Source organism: Leguminivora glycinivorella, chromosome 8, assembly GCF_023078275.1.
Source record: "Leguminivora glycinivorella isolate SPB_JAAS2020 chromosome 8, LegGlyc_1.1, whole genome shotgun sequence".
Classification (NCBI taxonomy): Eukaryota; Metazoa; Arthropoda; class Insecta; order Lepidoptera; family Tortricidae; genus Leguminivora; species Leguminivora glycinivorella.
Genome location: NC_062978.1, coordinates 334,230 through 361,571, shown reverse-complemented (window position 1 = coordinate 361,571; position 27,342 = coordinate 334,230). Strand labels below are relative to the sequence as shown.

Here is a 27,342-nt window from a genome sequence, read left to right as displayed (position 1 = left end):
CACGTCATGACCTTGGCCTCCTCGATGAAGTCGTCCTCGGACATGGTGCCCTCCTTCATCATCTTGACGGCGGTGTCGATGCGCCGCGCCTGTCTCCTGCAGCAGGGGGCACACGGCAGTACTCACGTCATGACCTTGGCCTCCTCGATGAAGTCGTCCTCGGACATGGTGCCCTCCTTCATCATCTTGACGGCGGTGTCGATGCGCCGCGCCTGTCTCCTGCAGCAGGGGGCACACGGCAGTACTCACGTCATGACCTTGGCCTCCTCGATGAAGTCGTCCTCGGACATGGTGCCCTCCTTCATCATCTTGACGGCGGTGTCGATGCGCCGCGCCTGTCTCCTGCAGCAGGGGGCACACGGCAGTACTCACGTCATGACCTTGGCCTCCTCGATGAAGTCGTCCTCGGACATGGTGCCCTCCTTCATCATCTTGACGGCGGTGTCGATGCGCCGCGCCTGTCTCCTGCAGCAGGGGGCACACGGCAGTACTCACGTCATGACCTTGGCCTCCTCGATGAAGTCGTCCTCGGACATGGTGCCCTCCTTCATCATCTTGACGGCGGTGTCGATGCGCCGCGCCTGTCTCCTGCAGCAGGGGGCACACGGCAGTACTCACGTCATGACCTTGGCCTCCTCGATGAAGTCGTCCTCGGACATGGTGCCCTCCTTCATCATCTTGACGGCGGTGTCGATGCGCCGCGCCTGTCTCCTGCAGCAGGGGGCACACGGCAGTACTCACGTCATGACCTTGGCCTCCTCGATGAAGTCGTCCTCGGACATGGTGCCCTCCTTCATCATCTTGACGGCGGTGTCGATGCGCCGCGCCTGTCTCCTGCAGCAGGGGGCACACGGCAGTACTCACGTCATGACCTTGGCCTCCTCGATGAAGTCGTCCTCGGACATGGTGCCCTCCTTCATCATCTTGACGGCGGTGTCGATGCGCCGCGCCTGTCTCCTGCAGCAGGGGGCACACGGCAGTACTCACGTCATGACCTTGGCCTCCTCGATGAAGTCGTCCTCGGACATGGTGCCCTCCTTCATCATCTTGACGGCGGTGTCGATGCGCCGCGCCTGTCTCCTGCAGCAGGGGGCACACGGCAGTACTCACGTCATGACCTTGGCCTCCTCGATGAAGTCGTCCTCGGACATGGTGCCCTCCTTCATCATCTTGACGGCGGTGTCGATGCGCCGCGCCTGTCTCCTGCAGCAGGGGGCACACGGCAGTACTCACGTCATGACCTTGGCCTCCTCGATGAAGTCGTCCTCGGACATGGTGCCCTCCTTCATCATCTTGACGGCGGTGTCGATGCGCCGCGCCTGTCTCCTGCAGCAGGGGGCACACGGCAGTACTCACGTCATGACCTTGGCCTCCTCGATGAAGTCGTCCTCGGACATGGTGCCCTCCTTCATCATCTTGACGGCGGTGTCGATGCGCCGCGCCTGTCTCCTGCAGCAGGGGGCACACGGCAGTACTCACGTCATGACCTTGGCCTCCTCGATGAAGTCGTCCTCGGACATGGTGCCCTCCTTCATCATCTTGACGGCGGTGTCGATGCGCCGCGCCTGTCTCCTGCAGCAGGGGGCACACGGCAGTACTCACGTCATGACCTTGGCCTCCTCGATGAAGTCGTCCTCGGACATGGTGCCCTCCTTCATCATCTTGACGGCGGTGTCGATGCGCCGCGCCTGTCTCCTGCAGCAGGGGGCACACGGCAGTACTCACGTCATGACCTTGGCCTCCTCGATGAAGTCGTCCTCGGACATGGTGCCCTCCTTCATCATCTTGACGGCGGTGTCGATGCGCCGCGCCTGTCTCCTGCAGCAGGGGGCACACGGCAGTACTCACGTCATGACCTTGGCCTCCTCGATGAAGTCGTCCTCGGACATGGTGCCCTCCTTCATCATCTTGACGGCGGTGTCGATGCGCCGCGCCTGTCTCCTGCAGCAGGGGGCACACGGCAGTACTCACGTCATGACCTTGGCCTCCTCGATGAAGTCGTCCTCGGACATGGTGCCCTCCTTCATCATCTTGACGGCGGTGTCGATGCGCCGCGCCTGTCTCCTGCAGCAGGGGGCACACGGCAGTACTCACGTCATGACGTCATGACATGAGAAAAAAAAGAAAATAACACTAGACATAAGTTGAATGTAACTTTATATAATCTTTGTACATATAGTAGTAAGGTTAGCATAATTGACACTAACAAATTTGTTAGTAAATACCATATGCCTATGGTGTTTTTGACTAAAGGTAAATGTTACCTTTCAAATTATTATAAAAGACAAATAGCTTTATCGCTATCCTATTTATTTGACATATCTGCCAAGAATTTGGCAGACAACTCTGCTCCTATTGAGCAGCAAAGTATGAACTTGGAATTGGTTCCAGTCATAACCAATGATTTAAACTAGCTTCTAAGACAAAAGATTCTGTCTCTGGCAATTTAATTTTAAGTAACTATAAGAATCAATACTGTGAGCAAGGAAAGTATATCCACCTGGTGCATCAAAATATTCAATGTATTAGAGGAAAAGATTTACAAATTGAACTATTCATGAACGAATTTTATGTAGACATTTTATGCATTACTGAACACTGGTTAAAAAACAATGAATTAATGCCTCAATTTAATAATCACCAGGTGGCAAGTTCGTTCACCAGACATAGTTCCATACATGGTGGGTCGTTAATTATAATAAATAGCCAGTTAAAATTTAAGGAACGTAAGGATATTGTTTCCATGTCTGTTGAACGGACTATAGAACTAAGTGCTGTAGAATTGGAGCAATTTATTGTTGTCTGTGTGTATAGGCCGCCATTAAGTAATTTTGAAACTTTTGAAAAAATTATGGAATCTGTGCTACTTAAAATATCATCTTCTAGTAAAAAAATACTTATATGCGGCGACTTTAATGTAAACATCTTGGAAAATTCAACAATAAGTATCAGATTGTTGAATCTTTTCAAATCATGTAATCTCAATCATATTTTTATGGAGCCTACTAGAGTGACTGCCACTAGTGCCACCTGTATAGATAATATTTTCACTGATATTTTTCCTATTACTAAAGATGTAATTAGCAACTTAGAATCAGACCATTTAGGCCAATTGATAGTATTTGAGACATTAAGGAAAAATACTTTGAGAAAACAAATAACTTTTGTACCAGTAACCTCCGACCGCGTGGAACGAATGAAGCAAAGTTTGGTTCAGGCGCTACCCTCCCTGTCTTCCGATATGAGTCCTAATAGTATGTATAATTCATTCTTTCACACTTTTCTGCAACATTATAATGCAATATTTACTTCAAAATCGGTCGTAGTTAGTGGTGCATCAGTTTTTAGTGAGTGGGCTACTGCAGAGTTACATCAACGAAGACGTGCATTGTATGCCTTGTATGAAGAACGGCGGTTTAATACGAGTGATGAATTTAAAGAACATGTTAAGCAATATTCGAAGAAGTTCAAGATAGATTGTCATATCGCTAAGCGAAATTATCTTAGTAATAAAATAAAAAATAGCTCTGACATTATTAAAGCAACGTGGAAAGTAATTAATGTGGAAACTGGTCGCTCGAAACACGCAGTAAAAGATATTAAACTGAATATTGATAACAAAATTATAGATTCCAATTTTGAAGTAGCAACAGAGTTCGAAAAATTTTTCACCGAGATACCAGCATTCACAACTAAGGATTTAAATTCATCACCCTTATCTGCCGTCACATTATTAGAGGAAAACGTTCCTGAGTGTTGTAGAGACCTTTATTTTGAACATGTGTGTACCTCAGATATAGTAAAGGCATTTAAATCAATTAATGTCAAAAAAACTAGTGACCTCTGGGGGGTCTCCGTCCATGCCGTAAAATCCTTAGTTGAGGTTGTAGCGCCTGACTTAGCAGTTATATTCAACAACAGTGTTGACTGCGGCGAGTTTCCTGATCTAATGAAACATAGCAAAATAACTCCTTTATTTAAATCCGGCAGCCACTCTGACCCCACTAACTTTAGACCAATATCTGTGCTGCCAACTTTCAGTAAAATATTTGAAAAATTAGTTCTTTCTCAATTAGTACGACATTTTAACGTTAATAATTTAATGCATAATAAGCAATTTGGCTTCACACGGGGTCGCTCGACAACCGATGCTGGTGTTGAGCTAATTAAGCATATTTTCGATGCCTGGGAGGAGTCACAAGATGCTTTAGGTATCTTTTGTGATTTATCTAAGGCCTTCGACTGTGTTTGTCATGAAACATTGATCAGGAAACTACATTATTATGGAGTCAGAGGATCAGCACTAGATTTACTCAAGTCCTACTTAAATGGTAGAATACAAAGGGTAGATGTCAATGGACAGAGATCAACTGGGTCATTGGTCTCTATGGGTGTACCACAGGGATCAATATTGGGGCCTTTCCTGTTCCTTATCTACATAAATGACTTGCCATTCCTTGTAAAGACCCACCATGATATAGTATTGTTTGCAGACGACACCTCACTTATTTTCAAACTCAAACGACAGCAACAAGCTCACAGTGATGTAAACAATGCTATCTCTAAAGTAGTGAACTGGTTCAATGCTAATAATTTATTATTAAATGAAAAAAAGACTAAATGTATTAAGTTTGTCACTAATAGTAACGTAAGGAATGAGCAAACAAGTGTCGTTGTGAAGGATGAGGAATTAGAACTGGTAGATAGTACAGTTTTTCTTGGTATAACTTTAGATTCTAAACTTCAGTGGGGTCCCCATATTGTTAACCTCTCGAATAGACTTAGTTCTGCAGCTTTTGCAGTGAGCAAGATCCGTCAGTTAACAGACGTGAAAACAGCTCGATTAGTTTATTTTAGTTACTTTCACAGCATTATGTCATATGGTATTTTACTTTGGGGCAGTGCTTCAGAGATAAATACCATATTTATTCTGCAGAAGAGGGCTATTCGAGCAATATATAAAATGAACCATAGAGACTCACTTAGAGATAAATTTAAGGACATTAATATAATGACAGTGCATTGTCAATATATTTATGAGAATATTATGTATGTACATAAAAACATTTGTAATTTTAAGAAAAACTGTGATGTACATAATATAAATACTAGAAATAAACATAAACTCGCGGTGCCCTTCACACGGCTCTGTAAAATTAAAAAATCATTCATATTATTATTATTATTGTTGATGAAATTAATATTGTATTTTTTTGGACATTGGATTTTTCCTAGAAATATTCTAGACATGTATTTTTATATATACATATACCTAATTATATATTTTTTGTTTAACGATTATTTTTATATGAAATTGTATATTATAGACTCAATATTATTATGAACAATAATTTACAACAATAAATTGCTCTGATAATTAGGTTAGATTAAGATCATAATATATATGTAATGAACTATTCATAAGAGCTTGTAACTAGGCCTACATGAATAAAGATATTTTGAATTGAATTGAATTGACCTTGGCCTCCTCGATGAAGTCGTCCTCGGACATGGTGCCCTCCTTCATCATCTTGACGGCGGTGTCGATGCGCCGCGCCTGTCTCCTGCAGCAGGGGGCACACGGCAGTACTCACGTCATGACCTTGGCCTCCTCGATGAAGTCGTCCTCGGACATGGTGCCCTCCTTCATCATCTTGACGGCGGTGTCGATGCGCCGCGCCTGTCTCCTGCAGCAGGGGGCACACGGCAGTACTCACGTCATGACCTTGGCCTCCTCGATGAAGTCGTCCTCGGACATGGTGCCCTCCTTCATCATCTTGACGGCGGTGTCGATGCGCCGCGCCTGTCTCCTGCAGCAGGGGGCACACGGCAGTACTCACGTCATGACCTTGGCCTCCTCGATGAAGTCGTCCTCGGACATGGTGCCCTCCTTCATCATCTTGACGGCGGTGTCGATGCGCCGCGCCTGTCTCCTGCAGCAGGGGGCACACGGCAGTACTCACGTCATGACCTTGGCCTCCTCGATGAAGTCGTCCTCGGACATGGTGCCCTCCTTCATCATCTTGACGGCGGTGTCGATGCGCCGCGCCTGTCTCCTGCAGCAGGGGGCACACGGCTGTACTCACGTCATGACCTTGGCCTCCTCGATGAAGTCGTCCTCGGACATGGTGCCCTCCTTCATCATCTTGACGGCGGTGTCGATGCGCCGCGCCTGTCTCCTGCAGCAGGGGGCACACGGCAGTACTCACGTCATGACCTTGGCCTCCTCGATGAAGTCGTCCTCGGACATGGTGCCCTCCTTCATCATCTTGACGGCGGTGTCGATGCGCCGCGCCTGTCTCCTGCAGCAGGGGGCACACGGCAGTACTCACGTCATGACCTTGGCCTCCTCGATGAAGTCGTCCTCGGACATGGTGCCCTCCTTCATCATCTTGACGGCGGTGTCGATGCGCCGCGCCTGTCTCCTGCAGCAGGGGGCACACGGCAGTACTCACGTCATGACCTTGGCCTCCTCGATGAAGTCGTCCTCGGACATGGTGCCCTCCTTCATCATCTTGACGGCGGTGTCGATGCGCCGCGCCTGTCTCCTGCAGCAGGGGGCACACGGCAGTACTCACGTCATGACCTTGGCCTCCTCGATGAAGTCGTCCTCGGACATGGTGCCCTCCTTCATCATCTTGACGGCGGTGTCGATGCGCCGCGCCTGTCTCCTGCAGCAGGGGGCACACGGCAGTACTCACGTCATGACCTTGGCCTCCTCGATGAAGTCGTCCTCGGACATGGTGCCCTCCTTCATCATCTTGACGGCGGTGTCGATGCGCCGCGCCTGTCTCCTGCAGCAGGGGGCACACGGCAGTACTCACGTCATGACCTTGGCCTCCTCGATGAAGTCGTCCTCGGACATGGTGCCCTCCTTCATCATCTTGACGGCGGTGTCGATGCGCCGCGCCTGTCTCCTGCAGCAGGGGGCACACGGCAGTACTCACGTCATGACCTTGGCCTCCTCGATGAAGTCGTCCTCGGACATGGTGCCCTCCTTCATCATCTTGACGGCGGTGTCGATGCGCCGCGCCTGTCTCCTGCAGCAGGGGGCACACGGCAGTACTCACGTCATGACCTTGGCCTCCTCGATGAAGTCGTCCTCGGACATGGTGCCCTCCTTCATCATCTTGACGGCGGTGTCGATGCGCCGCGCCTGTCTCCTGCAGCAGGGGGCACACGGCAGTACTCACGTCATGACCTTGGCCTCCTCGATGAAGTCGTCCTCGGACATGGTGCCCTCCTTCATCATCTTGACGGCGGTGTCGATGCGCCGCGCCTGTCTCCTGCAGCAGGGGGCACACGGCAGTACTCACGTCATGACCTTGGCGATGAAGTCTCCTCGATGAAGTCGTCCTCGGACATGGTGCCCTCCTTCATCATCTTGACGGCGGTGTCGATGCGCCGCGCCTGTCTCCTGCAGCAGGGGGCACACGGCAGTACTCACGTCATGACCTTGGCCTCCTCGATGAAGTCGTCCTCGGACATGGTGCCCTCCTTCATCATCTTGACGGCGGTGTCGATGCGCCGCGCCTGTCTCCTGCAGCAGGGGGCACACGGCAGTACTCACGTCATGACCTTGGCCTCCTCGATGAAGTCGTCCTCGGACATGGTGCCCTCCTTCATCATCTTGACGGCGGTGTCGATGCGCCGCGCCTGTCTCCTGCAGCAGGGGGCACACGGCAGTACTCACGTCATGACCTTGGCCTCCTCGATGAAGTCGTCCTCGGACATGGTGCCCTCCTTCATCATCTTGACGGCGGTGTCGATGCGCCGCGCCTGTCTCCTGCAGCAGGGGGCACACGGCAGTACTCACGTCATGACCTTGGCCTCCTCGATGAAGTCGTCCTCGGACATGGTGCCCTCCTTCATCATCTTGACGGCGGTGTCGATGCGGCCGCGCCACTTGCCGCGCCGCACCACGCCGAACTGCCCGGCGCCCAGCTCCTCCAGCAGCACCAGCTCCGAGGGGTCGATCTCCCACTTGTCTGCAAGTTACATTAGCACATCACAATCACGGTAGAAGATTCGTTTACGCTTAGGATAGAAACTGCTGTGCTTACATTAGGCGTACATTAGCCCAATAATGTATAAGTACTAGGGCCCTTTGTTGTCTGATATAATAAATAAATTAAATTAAATTAAATTAGGCTGGCTTTGCTGAGTTGTTAGCCAAATTATTGTTATATCAGTTTTCATATTCACTGCCAGCGCTAGTTACGCGCTACGAGATACGCATATATGTAGCATACTTTTTTCCCGCTCTTACGATTGAGGATCGCCTAGCGGGTAGCGGGTCGCTGGCAGTGAAGTTCTAACGTTTCTGAATTTTCGTTCAAAAAGTTGAATATGTACTCTAAATATCATGGTTAGAGGACCTATGGACGCGGCGTACTACGCCACGGGCAGAGACTGACTGAGGCAACATAAGTCCATGGACTTATGTTCGTGGCGCAAATTTTTTGTTCGCAGTGTCCTCTCTTGTACATTATACCTCAATGATCCCAACACATGGAGTGTGCAAACGGTACTGACCGTGGCTGAGCCCGCCGCTGTTGTGCTCGTGGTAGTTGACGAGCTCGGGGCTGGAGCTCGCAGGGTACTGACCGTGGCTGAGCCCGCCGCTGTTGTGCTCGTGGTAGTTGACGAGCTCGGGGCTGGAGCTACTGACCGTGGCTGAGCCGCTGTTGTGCTCGTGGTAGTTGACGAGCTCGGGGCTGGAGCTCGCAGGGTACTGACCGTGGCTGAGCCCGGCGCTGTTGTGCTCGTGGTAGTTGACGAGCTCGGGGCTGGAGCTCGCAGGGGCTGGGAGCCGCCGCTGTTGTGGTAGTTGACGAGCTCGGGGCTGGAGCTCGCAGGGTACTGACCGTGGCTGAGCCCGCCGTTGTCGTGTGCTCGAGCTCGGGGGTCGCAGGGTACTGAGTTGACTGTTGTGCTCGTGGTAGTTGACGAGCTCGGGGCTGGAGCTCGCAGGGTACTGACCGTGGCTGAGCCCGCCGCTGTTGTGCTCGTGGTAGTTGACGAGCTCGGGGCTGGAGCTCGCAGGGTACTGACCGTGGCTGAGCCCGGCGCTGTTGTGCTCGTGGTAGTTGACGAGCTCGGGGCTGGAGCTCGCAGGGTACTGACCGTGGCTGAGCCCGCCGCTGTTGTGCTCGTGGTAGTTGACGAGCTCGGGGCTGGAGCTCGCAGGGTACTGACCGTGGCTGAGCCCGGCGGTGGGCGGCGCGGGCCGGTCGCAGGGCGTGGCCTTGAGCCGGGAGCAGAGCCCGCCGCTGTTGTGCTTGTGGTAGTTGATGAGCTCGGGGATGGACGCGCAGCAGTGCTTGTCCGAGAGGTAGAAGTCGCCGCGGCTGTTCTGCTTTATGTGGTAGTGCTTCGTTTGCGCGTGGTTTCTGAAATTGAGTTATCAGAAATAAGTTGCTGTAAAACATAAGACTTGTGTTAGTTGCAGCGATCGTCACTTGCCAGTATAGACCAGTTTCTTATGAAAGATACAGTCCCGAGGCAGTAGGTAGTGTAGTTACACCAAGTTACCTACAAGTTGCCTTAGTATATTGTTGAGATAATTTTCGTCCGATAAGATCGGTACTCACACTTTGGTGTAGAGCGACAGCGTGTACATGCCCTTGGTGGAGGAGTTGCGTGTGTATGTGTGTGTGTGTGTGTGTGTATACTCACACGATGCCCTTGGTGGAGGAGTTGCGCACGACGTGTGTATGTGTGTGTGTGTGTGTGTGTATACTCACACTTTGGTGTAGAGCGACAGCGTGTACATGCCCTTGGTGGAGGAGTTGCGCACGGCTTGTATACTCCTAGAGCGACAGCCTGCCCTTGGTGGAGGAGTTGCGCACGACGAAGCAGCCCTCCTTGTCCTCCTGCTTCAGCAGCGACTCGGCGCGCTGCCGCGACATCTCGCCCACGTACCACCTGACCACACACGCGTCACATTACTCTCACTACCACTACACCTTACAATTATGACGATAACCGCTCACTACACCGTATATCACCATACTTGCTACAATATACATCGGAAAAGTAGCTAAGAGCTTTAATCACAAACGCTGCCTAATAAAAAATAATGTTGCGACACACGCCAATATCGCCAAACAATATTCGTTACTTACTCCCAAACGAGTAATGTGACGTGACTACGAATATAACAGCATAATTGTGAGTGAGCGTAAATAACTATTATGAGTAATAAATTCATTGTAAATCAATAAAAGTGCAATTTAATATGTATTATTAAATGTATTATTTTAATAATAATGAATCAACGAAAACATTCGCAAATTACACTTTATTTAAACGTTTGATTAATATATCATAATTAGGGCAATTCCCCGAGTACCTACTGTGATTAATAAGCGAATTATGATGTTTATTATGCAAATTGGCCATAAGAGCACTTTTACTAATGACTCATGCAGAAGCGAAGTTTGATCCATCACTTTTTCCACCTAACGTGACTCAATACGACCCGCATTCCGAAGAGAACAGTAACATCATGAAAGTCATGAAATGAAAGTATACCAGTGGTGGGCAAAGTACGGCCCTCGGGCCATGTCCCGTCCGCGACAGGATTGTATGCGGCCCGCTATCGGTCCTTCAAAATAGAGTGTGATCGCTCTAGTAAAAATGCATTTTTGGTTTAAATCTGGTCCACCGCTAAAATTCCTTCCACCCCCAAATCCCCCAATGTAAAAAGTTTGCCCACCACTGAACTACCACCACTACCACTATACATTCAATTCAGCTTTGAAAATATTTCCATATCTTGTTTTTTAGAGCAGCTACCAGATTCCGTGCAGCTACGCGAAAACGGTCTTCATTCGTTTGAAGTAAAAGGCCGTCCTTCGATTTCAGCGAATGAAGATTGACGTTTACAGATATTGACAAAGCACACAGGTTGCGAGAAAAAGTTTCCTATCCCATTCCTCTCGAGGATCTTGCATGGGACAAAAAATCTATTTGTTTTTGTTTCGTTACTCAGAAGGCTAGACAAATTATGGTGCAATCACACTATTTAGTTCACTGGATCGGTCATACGTGCAAAAAAATAGTATGAATTTACCGGGCGATGACACGGTTCGATTGGGAGAGTACTCATATGTAGGCGTAGGTGTCAGGGTGATTCACGGCTAGTTTCACTATCAGAATGGTACCATTGTTGTGCTACCATGCGCGCGACCCAGTCAAAATACCGAGTGTTCAACAACATTCCAAAAAGTAATCACGGTACTATGTGTATTGGGATCTGTGTACCATCGAAACTTGGATCATGACCCACTATGAAACCTTTTCACTTTCTTGGATTTAGTTCGATTTAAACTTATTATGAGGCTTACAACTTTACAAGGCGTATAAGCTCGTCGAAACCAAGTAAAACGAGCTTTTAAGCTCTTATAAGTAGGTTTTTTTACCGTTACCGCTTTACGGTACGGTACAAGACAAGACTAAAATGACTGTATACTCTAGTCTGTAGCCGCGCGCCCTTGACTTTGTCACTGACAAGTCGATCCGCCGATCGAATATTCAAAATATGTAGGTTGTACATAATATTATCAGTATTTGATATTTGAATATGTAGGCATATCAATTTCACGGTTTTCCCGTCCGATAATTTTATTAGGATTTGTATTTCCCCCCTCTATACATGGTGCACTGCAGTACAGCTAAGGTGATCCATTTCCATAATATGGTCACGGGCAAAATGACACAAATATGGATAACGACCCTTTTCCTCGATGCACGCAAACGCACGGAAAAAATAACACTTACTCGTATTTCTGTAGTCCTAATGTTTCTTTTTCTTTCACGTAATTGCTAGGGATGAATCCAACGGCCCTGAAACCAACATTATCTTTTAAGAGAAGGCACTATTCATTTTATCTTTGAACCAAAATAACAAAAATATTGAAATTGCCTATCTATTTACAGGCTTCTATTAATTTCTACTTGCAATATCATGAAGGCAAAATTTAACAGGAATTTTACCTATTTACATTATATACAGTAACCCCCTGTTACCTATTTACATATATACGTACTCTAATGTTATAAAGCCGATAAAGTTCGTTTGTCCCTTTCCGACATATTAGTGTGATAGAAAAAGACAAACGAACTTTATCGGCTTGGTAAGTTTAGAGTACGTTTATGCATAAGGTAGTAAAACTATAAATGAATGCTTCCCGATGCAGTATTTTACTTACCCATTCTCGTCTTTCACTTTCCACCAATGTTCTTGCGAGTCATCGATCACTTCGTACTCCGCTCCCTTCAACCAAAACAATATTATTTTATTCTTAGGTAAGTAGTTACATTTAGTTGTACTGTTGTATAATTTGAACTATCTCTTATTCATTACCATTATGGATATGGATTTTATTTTATAAATAAATACGTGTTAAGTTTCGGGCATATTATTAAAACAAGTAGCAAATAGCAATTATGCACATATTTCTCCAAAAGAATGTTAAAAGTAGAAAATCTAGAATGTGCAAAAATCAATCATCATACAATACATCTGAAAATGATTTTTGTACGGTCGACTACAAAGAGAAGTATACACTTTTTCACCTTATTGCATTGTAATAAGGTGAAAAAATGGATACATCTCATTGTAGTCGACCTTGATTTCTGCACATTGAGATATCGATAGTTGATCATCATCATTGCTGGGTGTCTCTGGGGTCTCTAATTATATTTTTAGGAAGAGAAAAATAAATTTAAATTACCTTTTCTAAGGAGAGGTCCCCGCTTTCGATTGCCTTGAACGGGTATAGGGCAACCACAACTTTTTTTTGTTTTTCCTAAAACAAGCAAAAATATAATTATAAAATTATACCTAAGTAGCGTTTACAAAATCTAACATCTTTTAACTGCTTGATTCTTACCTTAAGATACGTCTAATATGTCTAATAGATACGACATGGATTGAATATGTCAGTGAAAAAATTACATTTCATTCAGTGTTAAGTGTAAAATGGGCACTTTTAACAGTGAGATGGCTGATCCTCATCGCAGCTATCTCGCGTTAGGTACTACCTCTACCTAGCATACAGTTGTAACAGAGCCGTATTTAGTACTAAGTGTTCGTGAATGTTCATCACATTGGCTCGTAAAGAGCTGTTATTAAAGCGGTGCGGCCTGTAAATCCTACATTTGTCACACATGAGGACTGTTTTGTGATGGAAACGATTCCAAAAACACCAAATTAGGTGTGACGTAATGAATGAATGACACCAAGATAATAGGTATACCTATCTTGTATAATATTAGGCATGAATTATTGTAGAGATTTCTTTAATGATATCGGCAGCAAACGAGCAGACGATAGAAAGCAGTCGCCGCCCATGGACATAAGCAACGTCAGGGGAGCCACTTATGTGTTGCCGACCTTTGAGATCCCTGAATAGCTGCATCTTGAAGAAACATGTGATAGTTTGTATTGAGTACTCACTTTAAGCTTGGCTGAGGGCGTGCCGGGAGGCGCGCCGCCTCCCCCGGGCATCGTGACCGCTGCGGTCACCGCTGCGGACAACACAACACGTTACATACTTCTGCGGCAAGAGCCAGGACAAGCTAAGTCGGCAACGATTTTGATAGCTCCGCCTGCGTAAACGTCATCATTTCACAGAACATTGACTTTTAAAATAGCTCGGTCCACACAGAGCGAGGCACATTCGCGAGGCAAGTTCCTCGTGCGAAAAACGAGCTAAGTAGAAGTGCTTCGGCCGAGGCAGTACGTGCGTTTTGCCGAGGCATGTCTTTTGTCGAGGCATGTGTTTGCGCGAACACATTTCCTCGCAATGTGCTTCGCTCTGTTATGATCCGACTAATAACATTTGCACCGGCGGGACTGTCAAAATCGGTGCCAACTTATCTTGGTATGACTCTAATCCATCTCACATCTATTGTTATGCAGATTGCAGGAATTCCATTTGAAATTTTGTGCAGATATCATGTAAACGATCGTTGTAGCATCATCAATTCATCACGAATCACGCCCATACTACACCTACCTAGGTACGTTCCGAAGTGCTGCTGGTTGCCTAGCGAGAAGAGCGTACGCCTTTCAATCCGAAAATCGTGGCCATCGTGGGTTCAAACCCTGACTCTACTGAGTTTTCAGAACATAATACTAGTCGGTGTAGCAAACACCGTGAGGACGCCGGACTAATCTCAATATGTCCAAGTTGATTAGTGTAATTATGTAACGATCAAGAATTGAGAATGCGTAAAAGTGCACAGAGAACAGGCAACTATCAAAATGCAATAAGGTGGAGTAAACCGCACCGCGCCGGTTACCAGCGGCTAAACTGTGCGGCAATTAAACAGACCGCAAGTATCATGAAAGGCCGCATGTCATTACTTTCAACAAAGTTATACATAACTCCGTATAAGACAAATAAATGACGTATTTGCTGATGTACCTAACGTGCGACATAAGTAAAATATGAATTTTAATTCAACACACTTTTCACGGTCAATTAGATTTCCGACTAATTATATTTTTCACTTGGACGTAGTTACGCAGAAACGTTCCAATCCACACGAAATTGTCATTAAGTTTTAGACCTTGTATGAAAAACACAAGTCTTTCATTTCAATGACAATTTCAGATGGATTGGAACGTTTCTGCGTAACTACGTCCACTTGTTAGGTATCGGTTGTGTTTATGTCAGCACTGAGCACCTATTGATACCCGAAATTGGAAAGTGAAATCTTAAGCGTTGCGAGGTTTAAACAGACTTTGCTACTGTAAGAAAGACGTGAGTTTTAATGCTGGGAACAAATACTATCATTTTAAAACTAAATCAATCACAGTAGTATTTCCCAAACTAGGAGACCTTACAGACTAGAAAATCTTAGCATTACTAATTACATTAATATATGTATATTTGTCTCCTATTAAAATTGTTGTTGGGTAGGTCAACTTTGGGGACCACTGAATTACACAATGTAATTTGCAAAACAACTCAATGTTGCTTCAAACTTTGCCAATTTTGTGGATAAAGTGCAACATAAAGTTGTAACACTCATCCAATAAATGTTAGACAAACGAAGTGAGCCCTTGAAGCTGACATGGTGGAAAACTTAAAATACATGTACCTTATGCTTTAGACTAGATGTGTCCTTGTATGTACACAATTACATGGTAATTTGTGTAAATACAGCCACATCTTGTAAACCTCCCTACAATTATCTAGCGGTTCCGTAAGGCCCAGAATCGTGTGGCAGCCGTGCCATTATGCACTTGTCAACAATTATGTACACTTACTGACGCTAACCTTGATTTATGTGCGCTAAATTGAGAGAATACTTTTTACTCTACTAGAATATAATACAGGTCTATTATATTAGTATCGTTGTATTTAAATGAAATATTACACGAACAAATATTCTATGTTTTAGATCACATTGTTACACAAACTAAATAAGGCTCACGGTAATCTCAATAAGGCTTTCTGATGTGGATACTTCTACGATAAAAACCTATGTCCTACATACATTTAAAACAACTTCAACTCTAGCACAAATGTCTGTGAATAAGTGTGATAGTCATTGGGATACAGACCCAGGGCCATCAACTTAATAGGTTTTTTATATGAAGTAATATAAATAAACATACCTATTCCATCTATATGACGCAAGACAACAACAATAAGTATAAATATTGTCTTAAGGCATACATCCAGTTTAAATAAAAACAAACCATACACCCGGCCGCGGCCGTGACGCAAGCACAGACGAACAACAAAACAACATCAACACCAGCACTTTCCAGACACGTACATCGACCGATTAACTTGAGGCAAAAAATGTTATTAAAAGCGACCGCTATATTAAGTTTCCTAACGCGAAACACTGATTGAAACTTTCACGGTTTTAACGCGTTACTCTCGCGATTTTAATTTCCTAAAGTAGTGGTAATGGAGTCGAGTAAAATGAGGACATTAAACACTCGAGACCACAAACACTCGCGTGTTACACAAACGTTTACATTACACCTGATCGAGACAAGAAAGTGAGTGCAAGAGTGAACGCTGGCGAGGCCGCCGTGGAGGTCACGGGTCGGGACAGGACAGGACAGTACCCTCGAGCGCGGGCAGGAAGGAGGCGAGCGACAGACACGGGATCTTGGACTTCTTCTTGGTGACCATGGCGTCGGCGTCGTCGGCGTGCAGCATGGGGACGGCGGCGCGGGACGGCGGCGGCGGGCGCGGGCGCCGACTACCGAGCGACTGCCGACTAACGTGTCAATGTACCGTATCCGCGGTAAGGCGCGCGCCACACTGGCCCCAAGAGAACTATCGTGGGTGACGATCACGGTACACTGCTTTTTTTATACTACAGTTAGGTGTACCGTTTTGATACATTTTAATGTTTTCATATTTCGTTTAGTGTAGTGTAATTTAAGGTTGCGTAGTACACACAATTCTCATCACATAAAACCTATGTAATAAATCCATAATAATATTATAGAGGTAAATTGGAAAGTGTGTGTGTCTGTTTGTTTGTCCGTCCTTCACGGCAAAACGGAGCGTCGAATTGTCGTGATTTCTTAAGTGGAAATAGTTGAAGGGATGGAGAATGGCATAGGCTACTTTTTGTCTCTTTCTAACGCGAGCGAAGCCGTAGCCGTAATAAATAGAAAACAATCAATATATTTTTAATCAATATTTTTTTAATTTTAATTAATGGTTTTTAGTTTTATTTTATAGTTATTATGTTAGTCCTAATGTTACTAGGTACTTAGAGACCTCCAATGAAAAAATAAAAATTCAGTCTTAACGATTTGTTTTTATTTTCTATCATTAAATTTTAAAATAAAACAATTGAACTCTTTTTTGAAATACCACGAATTGCCATTTTAGTAATCATAGGGCATCCACATAAACACAAGTAAAAGTATAAAATCAATCACAAAGCAAGACTCGGCCTTACATTCGTCGAAGCTACGTCGAGGCTTCAAAGATGGTCGCGGCCTACATTCACCATCGCCGCGCGCGCAGGCGGCCTCCGTCTCGCTCCCTCTCGCCTACGCTCCACTGGCTAGAGAGCGACGGAGTAGGTACACCGCGAACGTCATCAGCTAATCGACTGGTAGACTATAACGTTGACTATAGAGCGGATGGGATGGTATACAGCCTTCTGCGAGATTCACACACCACAGACGCATCAAAATGATTGTGTGCAATGTTTTCCTCGTAAGATAGGCGATTTAGACAATCACTAGTACTAAACCTTAAAACAGTCCCGTCTGTCTGTCTGTTTGCGATAATCTCAAAAACTACTGAACGTATTTCCATACGGTTTTCATCTATGAACATCTGTGTGATTTTTAAGAAAGGGTTAGGTCTATAAATTGACGAGGTTCTGTATGAGCTGGCTAGGGGTCGGTTGCACCAAACCGTCCGTTAACAAATGTAGCGTAGGTATACATTTTTTTATGGCAGAATTTTTGTAGACTTCTGTTGCGTGACGTTGATGTGTATTAGGGTGGAGCGAAAAAACACTTTTCTGGAATTAGCAAACCTAATAGTTATAAATCAGTGCCCCTTAGTCTATGAAGCCTGTGTGCTAATTTTCAGCTTTTTAAATCAACATCTTCTGCCTCCGCATTAGGGTTGAAATTTTGAAAATCTCATACAAACCTAAAAATTCAACTTTCAGATAAAAAACAAATTTCGACAGTATTATGTTTAGTTTATGTTATTGTTCCGTATCATTATGAGAAACTACAAAAAGTTGCGAAAATAGCGTCAAGAATCGCCTTTAGTTTGTCTAGTTTCAGTACATTCGCCAAAATAGCCGCTAAAATACTGAAAATTGGCGATTTTTAACGCTATTTTCGCAATTTGGCAGTTTCTTGTAATAATATGTATCAATAATATATACTGAACATAATACTGCCGAAAAACATTTTTTATCTAAAAGTTGAATTTTCAGGTTTGTATGAGATTTTCAAAATTTCAAACCTAATGCGGAGGCAGAAGATGTTGATTTAAAAAGCTGAAAATTTGCACAAAGGCTTCATAGACTAAGGGGAATTGATTGATAACTATTAGGTTTGTTAATTCCAGAAAAGTTCGAAAAGGCCCAAAAGTCCGTTTACGATATTACAACATAATGTATAGTGGAAATGTCTGTCTTCTTTATAGGTCTACACCTACAGAAAAGTCAGCGATGGAATATTATCATTAAAGGAAGCTCTCTAATCTTACTACACCATTCCTTCCCGTACGGAGCCGGGCGAGTCGCTAGTTAGCCACATAAGTATTACGCTGGGGACCAACAAGGAAGGAAGTACGTGATCACTTGATCAGTGATCACGGATACTAGTTTGCCTTGGGTGCGAAATTAAATCAATCGATACACATTACACGTTCGCTGTTAATAAACTAGTACTACCATCAAAACGACGATTCTGATCCGGCCAGCGAAGCCGTCTTGGGTTCGAATCCTGTAAGAGTATTTATTTGTGCGATGAAAACAGATTTTGTTCCTGGGACATGGTGTGTTTCTATGTAGTAGGTACCAGTAGGTGTAGTAGGTACATGTAGTAGGAGGCAGGAGGTACCAGGGCGACCGAGCTTCGCTCGGAGTTCTATTTTACTATATCGCGTCATTAGATTAAAAAGACTCTTACGGGTTAGCTCATGGCTGACTTGTAGAGAATTGCACCTGGCATTAAGTCCGCCACTTGGACTTTGTTTACGTATTGTGCAATAAAGTTTGAATAATAAATTAAAAAGCTAATAAAATGATTAATCCTATTAAGTGCTCCAAAATAACGTTGAATAGGATAATGTCCTCATTATTACCAGTTTTCCGTTCCACGTTTTACCTTCTGAATTCCCGGTTATAATACAAAATCATTTTCAAATCTTTTAATAACTTTGTCGACATTTTTTGTACCGTCATGTTAATAATGATCTTTATGAAAATTTGGGGTTTTCAAAAGAGATTAACGTAAAATCATAAAACATTAACTACGTAATTACTCGTTCGTAGGAAGGGATGTGAAAAGGAAAGGATGTAGGAAGGAAGTAACGGAATAATAAACTATAGTTTTTGAGACCACCATTAAAACTTTCAGTAGCTTATTGTAGCTACGTAGTCAGAATACACCAGCAGCCAAGGTGATCAAATACTTCGTCACAGAAATACCTACCTATTAAATATATATCGACGGTGAAGTACCATGAACTCCCAACTACTTAGGTTTTTATACTTAGTTAGGAGTTCATGGCACTTCGCCATCGATATGGTGTGACGAACTATTTAGTGTAAAGCAAAGAGGATCGAGTATTATAGAGAGTTACTGTCGAAGTAAAATGTGTAATCACAGTGCATAGACTGCCATCTCTTGACACAGGCTTAAAACTTTTGAACCTCAGTTTTGACAATTTGGCCCATATTCTTAGCTTGATATGTTTTAAAATGTCAAATATTAATATTAGCGCCATCTAGCTGAGCGTACCCCAAAGGTGTAATGCCATCTAGGCCACCGTACCTTTTTCTGTATGGTACTGAGGTACGTTTTTTTCTTAGACTTTATCTGTCTATACGGAGTTATATGTCTTTGGTGTAAAGACATGATATTGATATTTAATTGATTTCAGACGATACAAGAGGGGTCAATTCTTCATACAAACGCTCTCGACTATTTCCTCCCTGGTTTTTGAAGATAGAGCAATGATTTTTTCGTCGGACCGTTTTGATTTTTTTGATATTTTTATTTTTAAAGACGCTAGAGCCAATCATAAATTTCCAAAAACGGCCTTTTTCATTATGGCGCAAAAAAAGGTGTGATACTCAAGATTGGTGACATTTAGCCAAAAAAACTAAACGGCCCGACAGTTTTTTTTTTTATTATTAAATTCTTAATGGACACTTTTTTTTTCGATAAATCTAGTTAATAACACTAGTATATTTAACTAAAATTCCCAAATTGAAAGGGGGCTCCTTTCCATTTTAACATTTTCGCTCCTGTAGCGTCTTAACGTCACCCATTAACCAAAATACCTAGACATCAAATCGCATTGGTGTCGGTCTTTAGGTATTTTCAGATTTGGACTAAGCATATGAAAATTTAAAATCGATGTGACATTCGGCTATTTCAATATATTTAATCAGTTTGGGACTAAGCTGTTTTGAAATTGAGGACATATAAAGACAATGGGATTATGATATTTAGGTACAACCTCAACCTACAACGAAGCCAAAGCGACTAAGTCTCGGGAGTACAATACCTATGTAGGTAAACAGTATTAGCGGCACAAAACGAGCGGCAAGCGAGGCGCCACAAGCGGCTTATCGCGGATTACTCGCGGCGGCTCGCTGACTACTCTGCCTGCAAACTTAACGCCACTTCCACAAGACGTCTAGATAGCGACTAGCTACAGCTACTGTAAATAAGGAATTAGTCCTATTTTATAGAGGATATTTAGGATAGGCCTGTAGTTTCCAAAGTCGATATCTAATAAATAAATAAATAATAAATAAATATAGGGGACACCTTACACAGATCAACTTAGCCCCAAACTAAGCAAAGCTTTTACTGTGGGTGCTAAGCGACGATATAAATACTTAAATAGATAAATACATACTTATATACATAGAAAACATCCATGACTCAGGAACAAATATCTGTGCTCATCACACAAATAAATGCCCTTACCGGGATTCGAACCCAGGACCACACGGCTTAGCAGGCAGGGTCACTACCGACTGAGCCAAACCGGTCGTCAAATGAAACACATTTTCACGGAAGTTGACGAACGTAGATGTCATCACAGAATATATAGGTAATGGTACAAGTACAGAAGGCTCACTCCTTTGATGTTCACAAAATGCCGCCATTTTAAATTCTTACCTACATTAACAAACGGACCGCACGCGAGCACCCGACATTGAATTCTAATGCGCCGCGTGAAGGTCGTTACCACTGAATTGGGCCGCGAACACGCGGCCGCCGGCATGTACTTGTAGCGCGGCGATGGAATCGAGTGAGCCGCCCCTGGTGTCATGCTAGTTCGGTCAACGTTCGTACTTCTTGTACTGAGACTGCATGATTGACATAACATGACACGTTCATGAGTTTCCGTGGAAATATGAAGGAAAAGCATTTCGCACAACACTACATCTGTGTATAGGGAATATTGTGTTGTATATTCTGGGACTGTGTATCACGGGAACGACCGAGTCTAGATTGACTGTCAAATCTTTAATGTCTAGATATACACTCACGGGGCATGTTGGTCGTACTGGTGATCTTATTGAGCTGCAGCAAGTCAGGTCGCGCATCCCTGGAAGAGCGTGTGGTACTCACGGGGCAAGTTGGTGGTGCGGTTGTGCTTGTGCAGGAGGTCGTGGGGCGCCAAACGGGGGGCCCTGGAGGAGAGTACTTACGGGGCAAGTTGGTGGTGTGGTTCTCCTTGGGCAGGTCGTCGTCGGGCGCCCAGACGGCGGCGAGCGCGCAGCCCGGCGCCGCGCGGCGCTCCGCGTCGCAGCACGACCAGCTGCGCGACCACGCCGCCGGGTGGTAGCGCGCGCGCGCACGCCCGTTCGATATGCACACTGCGGACAACACCTCATTTTTAGGATCACACGACTATTGTATCCGTAAAGTTGACCGAACATGTCTCGTTCGATATAAAGAAGGAAAGAAGATCTCGTGATCGGCTCTTAACTTTATATTTCGTCAGCCTTACCTAGACAGATACGAAGATAATTTATAAATGTAGGGTGATCACTTTATGATTTAGGCATGAAGTAGAAAAATTGAGGGTCAAAAAATCTCCTATTTGTTTCTAATTAAAAACATTTGGCATCTCCTTGAGGTCGAGACGTAGGTACGGTCAGCCAAGAAAGTGGTTTAACACTTTTCGACTCTATTTGAAACACATAAGGTCGAAAAGTGGTAAACCACTTTTTTGGTTGACTGTACCTACGTCTACAGGTACCCGAGAGTTCAATAATAGGAGCGAAGTGCATAGTTAGGTCCCGTGACTACTCGGGCAAGCAATTCGATGAGCGCCCCCTCCCAGCTAACTCACCCTACAGGAAATGACGTCACGCAAAGGGGCGCCGATACCTTTACAATGTTCTTTTTTAAATATTCTATTCTGTGTAAGTGATTACGTGTGAACATTATAAAAATACTGTTATGTAAGTAGTTATACAAGTGTGGTCGGTGCTTAAATACAAATTACGGAATTGGTGTAAATAGTGGCGTAAATATAACATTCACCTAACATGCTTATTAATCATTTTATTTAGTCAAGTGTTCAAAAACTCTATCGAAATTGGTAATTCGAAACGATAGATTACTACTAGTGGCCAATACACACCTGATCTGATGGAGTTGATCCACTGCACGCGCTCGGCGTTGCTGCCGGCCACCAGGTACAGCGTGTAGTCGGTGCCGCGCCCGTGTACCCCACCTGCACACAACCATACTGGCTACACAGACAACCTGATCTGATGGAGTTGAATTAGGCTCGTTGCTGCAGGCTCAGCAGTTTAAGTGATAGTGGGGCAACATAAGTAAGAATATTTGTGTAAACCGGCTCTACAAGAAAGGTAAGATAAAATGGTATTTGGAGATACCTGATCTGATGGAGTTGATCCACTGCACGCGCTCGGCGTTGCTGCCGGCCACCAGGTACAGCGTGTAGTCGGTGCCGCGCTCCGTGTACCCCACCTGCACACAACCATACTGGCTACACACACACACACCTGATCTGATGGAGTTGATCCACTGCACGCGCTCGGCGTTGCTGCCGGCCACCAGGTACAGCGTGTAGTCGGTGCCGCGCTCCGTGTACCCCACCTGCACACAACCATACTGGCTACACACACACACCTGATCTGATGGAGTTGATCCACTGCACGCGCTCGGCGTTGCTGCCGGCCACCAGGTACAGCGTGTAGTCGGTGCCGCGCTCCGTGTACCCCACCTGCACACAACCATACTGGCTACACACACACACACCTGATCTGATGGAGTTGATCCACTGCACGCGCTCGGCGTTGCTGCCGGCCACCAGGTACAGCGTGTAGTCGGTGCCGCGCTCCGTGTACCCCACCTGCACACAACCATACTGGCTACACACACACACCTGATCTGATGGAGTTGATCCACTGCACGCGCTCGGCGTTGCTGCCGGCCACCAGGTACAGCGTGTAGTCGGTGCCGCGCTCCGTGTACCCCACCTGCACACAACCATACTGGCTACACACACGGGAACCCATAACCAACCTACATACAAGCATATACTGGGTACAGTCACCGGCATAAATAAGTGATGATTACTGTACCTTGTCACATTAACATCTTGTTTAAAATGTCATACGAAGTTGTCAAATGATTAAATGCGACAAGGTACAGCAATCATCACTTATTTATGCCGGTGACTGTAAAAAACGGGTACACCATCTGCACACAACCATAGGTACTGACTACACACAAAGGTACATATTAGCTACACGATGATAATTATATCTGATTGATATATCTGTACTACACTATGTACAAAAGACGCGATTCCCTCCACAGTTTTCGACATAAAATACATCTCTAATTAACAATAGTGGCTCCGTATTTACTTCATAGAATGTAATTCCCATTTTCTTGAGATCTGCTACTGTACTAAATGCACTAAAAGTATGAACTATAAGTATTAGTACCAGCAACACACATGGACCTGTCCGGGACTAACAAAAGGGACTGAACACTGGCTACACTGCCATCGAACGTCGCGTCTGACTCAAAGCGTGGACATGTACCTATGCGGATACCTGTGTGCTTTCGATTGGTCGCTGCTGGGAACTAATACGGACGCACAAATAGTCTGAAATAACGCCTGTCTACCTATGCCAAATTAAACACCATTTCGTGTTGGTACTATTTCTTCTAGCAGAGATTTAATAGATTTGTCTCGTGCCTTGTGTACACATACATACTTACATTTTGAATGACTACCATATACGTTTTAATTATTACTAAAGCGACCCGCCGTCCCGGCTTTGCTTTGCACTTGCACAAAGTAATTTTCCTTAAAATATAAATAAACGCCATCCATAGCGTAATTTTTATTAGATCTATGTAAGAGAAACAATTTCACCATACATTGTGTTGATATATCTCAAACGGCCCTTCGTTTGATTTAATTTCTCATATTATTTTCTTCAAGCACAGAGTAAAAAAATGCCAAGCCATGATTATAAAAATGCCAAGTAAGGTAAGTGGATATTGCCTGGACTATCTAGAGACAACTTCAAGTAGGTCAGGTGTTATTATATTAAAATAAGCTAAGAATTTCTAGCGACCTACACAACAAAATCTTCTTGAACTTGTTATTGACTCAGTTATTACTTAGATATCACTGTTTGGCAAGTTGTCAACATTTTCCCAATCATATCGATGACAGCGCACCGTACAATTTTTACATTGTCCGAGCAGACGTCAGATCGGGTGTAATGTAAAGTCATGTCTTTAGTATTAGGGCCCATTTAGATGGTACGAGAACTCGCATACGAGTTTTATTACATTGCGGTATTTGATGGCTGTGCAAAATTGTTTGTAACCTCAACAGCCCGCAATGTAACCAAAATCGCATGCGAGTTCGCACGCCGTCTAAATCAGGCCTTATATTCGCTTCTACAGTATTACAGTAGGCATTCCGTATCATCGGATGTATACTCCACATCCTTATCTTATATCCGAAACTCGATGAAATGTATCCGATAGTGCATGGTGAATGGTGTTTTGCACCGCCTACAACTTTTCTGCTTTGCCTAATGATTGATTGGTAGAGAATGCCTTACGGTATTAAGTTCGCCTTTTGTACGATGTTTTTCTTTTATGCAATAAAGATTAAATAAATAAATATTGCTGGTATACAATTTACATGGCTGAAATTATCGAAATCTAAAGCTGCGTTTCCTCTTAGTGTTCTGAACAGTATACTGAGTGAGCATTAGTTCGTTCGTGGACCGATACAGGTACCTACCTACTACCTATGGAATGGAAGTCAAGTGTTTTCATCTGCGCACGAACGAACGCATGCTCACTCACAACTGTTCAGTAGAGATACCCGTACTTTGTGAAATTCGGTGTAGGTATATAAGGTAGGCCCTGAGCTTAGGTATAATCAGGAATCACATGGAAGGAAGGCGTCCCATATTACCGTCACAGCAACAGGCTCATTAATATACCGCAGAATCAGCGTTCCCTCGTTAAAAAGGATGTCATTCAAGAATACGCGTCTCTTGGTTCTTATTGCCATGATATTAAAGGTCATATTTGTCAGATTCACACGTCATACTGAATGACGCGACGCGATCTGTAACGATGAGCTCCAGTGATGCTCAACCTAATTTATGTGAAGCGTTAGACGTTCCACACAAGACTTGTCATCTATAAATAGAAAACTTGGGAAGAGTAGCAGCCACTGATGCGAGTACTCCATTGAATCCCGGCCGGACCTTAACTGCGAGTAGCAAAAAAGATCCACTTCATTTTATTCACCTTTATTTATCTACATATATCGCAATTCTTACCTTACTAATGATTTGTATTTGAGAACTTTAATGGCAGTAATTGAATAAGGCTTATAAAATGTGAGAGTGATACGAATGACACGATACTAGCGATTTTATATTAATTGAAATAGATATCATACACGAAAGAAAAAACGGCAAGGCCCACTGGTGGCCGAGCCGGGAATCGAACCCGGGTCTTCAGCTTACGCGGCTAACGTCTTTACCACTAGACCACATGCCCCCCCCCCCCCCCCTGTTCGATTCCCGGCTCGGCCACCAGTGGGCCTTGGGCCTTGCCGTTTTTTCTTTCGTGTATGATATCTCTTCTTCCTCCTACCCTTATCCCACGTTATGTGGGGTCGGTACAACACGTCTTCCTCTTCCATTCTCCTCTATCTTTCGTCATCTCAACACTCACATCTTTCTTCCTCATATCCTTTTTCACACAATCCATCCAGCGTTGTTTGGGTTTACCCCTCCTTCTCCATCCATCAACCTTCATCTCCAACATTCTATGATATCTATTTCAATTAATTAATAACCTTCATCTCCAACATTCTATGATATCTTCGTGAATGATATCTATTTCAATTAATAATTTATATATAGTAGTGTGAATACTTGCAAAAAGAACAAATCAAAAGTATTCAATAAAATAATTTAATTTGTTCCCTATACCTTGTACTTTTGGCACTTGAAAAAAGTGTAAACAAACCTGAGCTGTCAAATTTGAGGGTTGTTTATTAGGTAACGTTTGGTTCCTGAATTTTTTTCTCTATTTAAAAATAATTGAGCTCACTACTATTTTCCATTTCATTCCACTAACATGTAATTTCGTTTAATTTGACGAAACGTATACACCTTCACGAATATAAAAATATCGTCGTTACATTTAATGAATATTATTATTTTCTTCAGGGAATCATCAACCAAAAAGTACCTAATTTTGCAGAGGTTTAAAACTTATGGTTGCATTTTAATCTGGGTGTAACTCCGGTTTCACATTATCCGATCCGATATCGGATGTCGGAAGGATTTCGATGGAAAAATCCAAGATGGCGCCTGTAATGTATGGGATATCGGTCCTACATCCGATATCGGATCGGATAATGTGAAAACGCACTAACTCTACTAAAATATAAAGGTAGTACAACTTACGCGATTTTTAATTTTATATGTCTAACATTTGCCATTGCTTGTTATCAATCATCATCATCATCATCATCTGTTCCGAGTTCGATATTTGTGTTGATGATTGTTATATTTATGTTTTTTAGGGTTCCGTACCAAAAAGGTACAAAAGGAACCCTTATGGCGACGCTCTGTCCGTCTGTCTGTATGTCTGTCACATTTCTAAATATCTCGAGAACTACTTACGCTATCGATTTGAAATTTGGAACAGTTATGAACATTTTAAACCTCTACAAGCTGAAACTATTATTTTAAAAAATATATTAATATTAATTATAGAAAATGGCCAAAATGGAAGGGGGCCAACTGTAAATGTCAAGTTACTAGGTCAAGTGGGGTATCGTTAGAATCCTTATCTCCCGAAGTTTACCAACGAAAAATTATGACTTTTTACGAAATATTGGTTTTAAGCTAAATTTTACAGGAAAAGGTTTCTGGCCTTAAAAGGTTCACTATCCCTGGATCTGTCAAATTTGACGGCTCCGGTTTGTTTACACTTTTTTCAAGTGCCAAAAGTACAAGGTATAGTTGTAGCGATTTTTGTTGTCGAAATATCACTTTTGGCACTAACGTTTTACTATTCCTTTTATG

The 27,342-nt window shown here is 44.1% G+C and overlaps 1 protein-coding gene across 7 annotated transcripts in view; it reads right to left on the bottom strand.

Moving 5' to 3' along the window:
* Positions 1–27,342, bottom strand: part of LOC125229234 (tyrosine-protein kinase Btk29A) — a 65,273-nt gene that overhangs the window by 9,508 nt on the left and 28,423 nt on the right. For 2 of the 7 annotated variants that reach the window (XM_048134031.1, XM_048134040.1), the window contains exons 4-13: positions 23,136–23,229; positions 21,424–21,591; positions 13,466–13,536; positions 12,741–12,815; positions 12,216–12,280; positions 11,785–11,850; positions 9,831–9,927; positions 9,747–9,778; positions 9,199–9,392; positions 7,817–7,988 (exon numbers count right to left, since the gene is read on the bottom strand). In XM_048134031.1, coding sequence (XP_047989988.1) covers positions 7,817–7,988; positions 9,199–9,392; positions 9,747–9,778; positions 9,831–9,927; positions 11,785–11,850; positions 12,216–12,280; positions 12,741–12,815; positions 13,466–13,536; positions 21,424–21,591; positions 23,136–23,229 — 1,034 coding nt within the window. Of the gene's footprint in view, positions 1–7,816; positions 7,989–9,198; positions 9,393–9,593; positions 9,626–9,746; positions 9,779–9,830; positions 9,928–11,784; positions 11,851–12,215; positions 12,281–12,740; positions 12,816–13,465; positions 13,537–14,027; positions 14,601–15,721; positions 16,565–21,423; positions 21,592–22,623; positions 23,003–23,135; positions 23,230–27,342 lie in introns of those variants that run through there. The other 5 variants (XM_048134032.1, XM_048134033.1, XM_048134036.1 and 2 more) reach the window with 5 other exon arrangements.